Raw genomic sequence first — 3,378 nt, forward strand, 5'->3', positions numbered from 1 at the left:
CTCCTGGGCTTCCTTGTGCTTAGAGGTAGACCTAAGTACCGGCATGGAAATGTGCCTTGAGCACCACCAAAATCCATCAAGGTTTGTGAATGTGCAACATCATTACATCCAATTTTGTATGCCACACACTTGTCCAGATTTACCCTCAGCCCAGAAATCTCTCCAAACCGTTTTAGGATGCGTTGAATGGCCGCGACTTGATGCCTGACAGGGTTTAGAAACAGAGCAGTATCGTCTGCATATAAACTGGTTCTAATCCCAACAGATTTGTGCTTGATAGGTGAGAGGATGCCCTCCTCCGTTGCCTTGGCAAAGACCACAAGGTGCACACAATACATTATTACAAACTCTCTCAGAAATCCACAATGGAAAGAAAAGAAAAAACAGCAAGCATACAACACACCAAGAATGAAATTCCTGTTTCAATAATTTTCAACGTATTGAAATACTCCATGATGCAACAATCATGGTACTGGTGTACCGACAGGCACATTGTTGATGCCCAGTGCCTGTTTCCTCTGTGTCAAAAGATCTTCGGCATTTTTAGCGAGAACAGAAGAGAAAGGCCTTAGAGGAACCCCATAGCAGTCTGGATCGACTGCAGCGAAAAGCATGCTGTTCTCAAGTCCCACCATCATCTCTGAAGCCTTCAGTAATGTGCCGACGATATTGTGCTGGTCGATCACTCTGACATTTCGATCATGCTTCATGAATTCTATAACCATCTCGCAAGTAAGCTTCTGTATCGCGAGACACGTGGGGGTGACACGCAAGTTCTCCGACATCCTTTGGAGCCTCACCACCAAGTCTTCCAGGGTATCCGCCGGCTTCTGCGAAATTAAGATCGGTGCAAGATTAAGATTGGTGTTTGCACGAATCACTGTGATGAGTGATAACAGCGCTGCTTGCAGGCTCCTGTGCTTGTTGTGGCTCTGCTCGTCTTGTTGTACAGGAAGCAATTGTCTGAGTACCTGCAATGATATACATACAAATAATTTTCATCTCAACAAAGTTAAGTGAGGTCGATTTTGTATATGCAAGGGTGGATACTTGAGTTTAGGCTTACCTAATTACCTATTTAAAACATTCTAATTTTTTTCTTCATATGTATCATGTTGTAACTTGAGCACCTAGAAAAACTCATGCAAAAATGACAGTGTTCCACTTTATTTTAACAATGTAACAGTAACAGCAACTATATCTATCTTTCTTGTACATGACAAACATGATCATATTTTTGCATAAAATTTTGTATTAGTTCATTTTACATTAAAATGCATGTCCACAATGTTTTGAGAATTACTGAAGATGCATAATGGATAAAGCCTAAACTCAAGCACCCATCCTTGCATGTACATTTATTTTTCTCAAAAGTTTGTTGCCAAAAATTTGTGGCTTGTAATAAGTGTATTCAGGCATACCTTCCGTAAAGTTGGTTCCTTGACATAGTTGTTCAAATTCTTCAAGATGAGTGCTGCGCTAACACGACATTCAATGCTGATCTCTATTTCCACAGTATCTGTTGCACTTATTATGCAGTTGATGGTCTTGATATCGGTGTCAAGCAACTCAGTAAGATTATTGACATCATCATTACATCCTGTGAAACACTTGATAGCCTCTGAATCACTAGATAGCATGGCCAATGTTGCACCAGCCTGTTCTTTGAGCCGGCTTGCAGTTTCCTTGGCTTCTTTCATCTTCTTTTGCACATGACTTGTAGTCTGGTGCTCGATCTTCCTTTTCTCATCTTTCAGATAATCTTGCATCCGATCTGCAGTAAGGAAGATGTGCAGTGCCCTCTTGATAAGTTCTTCTGCAGAAGTACATGCTGGATGACGCAAGACTAATTGTGTAAGAACCTCTATAGCTCTCATCTGTAGCTCTATCATACCATTGTTGCTCTTCATATCCATGTCTAGAACGGCCTCCAAGTTTTTGACCGCATCATTATCATCTGCAATTAGCTTGCACATGTCTTGGCCGGTGCTTCCTGAAGAACCCATCAGCCGGCTCACCACTTTCAGCGATCCATCTACTACCTTGGTCCATGCGACACTGCTTCTGATATCTTCTACTAATTTGTCAGAGCTGACAGGCGCAACTATTTTTGAAAGAAGATCATTGGTGTTGTATATCAGTGCGCAGTTATGCCTGTTGTGAGCTAGGTTCTCTAGAATTCTCAAGGCTGGCAAAACCTGGTCCATTGTTCCTTGCAGATGTACAAATGCCAATAGGAGGGTATCTTGATCGAGGAGGGAGGATATGCATTCCAATGCTCCCGGAAAGTGAGCAAGGTTGAGGTCGGCAGCGAGATGCTCCACAATCCTTGCTGCAAGCCATCTCATCTCTTGGTCTTTTGGGCTTCTCCAAGCAAGGGTGCCGATCAGCTTCTCTATTCTTTGTCTGGGTGACCTGATCAGCAGCCGTCTTACCTGTAATGCTACATCCTTATCAATCAGCATTGTTAGTACCCTCCCTCCAGCCGCATATTCTTCTGGTAAGCTGGAATCCAGCAAGCCGGCACCATACGTGATCAAATTCCAGCTTGTCACCGACCCGGGGTGATTTAGACACATCTGCTTCGTTTTGCGCAAATATGCACCGAGTACCTCCGAGCTGAAACCATGTTGGTGGCTAACAATATCCTCGATCAACTGATTAGCCAGCGCTTGAACCGGCATCCACAATAGGCATATGAAGCTGTGAGCAAAAGCTGCCTGGTAGAATAAGTTCAGCGCCCGCTTCATATTTGCTTTAAATGCCTCCCCGTCCGCGATGCCATGGTCTTGCTTTCTTGCACGACTCGACACAAGCATGCAAACCAATGGTCCAGTATGAGCGAGGAGCGCCACTTGCACGGACAGAGCGATAACTATTAGAACTGACACGACTTTTTGTATTTGTTTCTTCCACCATTGTCTCATAGGCAACTGGTTAAGTTCATACTGACGCTTTTGTAACCAAGATTTAATGTCCGCTCCAATAAGAAGATCCCAAACCCAATATATATCCGCGCCAGCAAATCCGATTTCTTCGAATACCCTGTGTTGTTCCAGTTAGAACAGGACCTGATGTCAACAAGAAAAATTAAAATGGTAAACAAAATGAACGGGACTACATTTCGCATCTCCAACACTGACCCTCAAATTTCCTGCCGCATCCGACAAGTCCGCGGACACGGATGTAGGAGACGACCATCCAAAGCTAGCCACATATGTTTGGAGACATTTCAAATGAAATTTAACGAAAATGAACAAATTTGATTCAGACTCAAACAAATCGGATGATATTCATTCACACTTGCATGACTTTTACATAAAACCAGACGATATTACGACCGGTGAACTAAAAACCTTAAACAAATACAACCTTATA

General features: G+C 43.0%; 1 protein-coding gene across 1 annotated transcript; it reads right to left on the reverse strand.

The window, feature by feature from the left end:
• Positions 1 to 206: 206 nt before the first annotated feature.
• Positions 207 to 2,712, reverse strand: LOC119352364. Its single transcript, XM_037619030.1, has 2 exons — positions 1,422 to 2,712; positions 207 to 971 (listed from the first exon to the last, which is right to left on the reverse strand). Exons 1-2 carry the CDS (start codon positions 2,682 to 2,684, stop codon positions 465 to 467), a joined length of 1,770 nt encoding a protein of 589 aa, XP_037474927.1. The 5' UTR covers positions 2,685 to 2,712; the 3' UTR covers positions 207 to 464.
• Between the last annotated feature and the right edge of the window lie 666 nt (positions 2,713 to 3,378).

The sequence above is a fragment of the Triticum dicoccoides genome, chromosome 2A, assembly GCF_002162155.2.
Source record: "Triticum dicoccoides isolate Atlit2015 ecotype Zavitan chromosome 2A, WEW_v2.0, whole genome shotgun sequence".
Classification (NCBI taxonomy): domain Eukaryota; kingdom Viridiplantae; phylum Streptophyta; class Magnoliopsida; order Poales; family Poaceae; genus Triticum; species Triticum dicoccoides.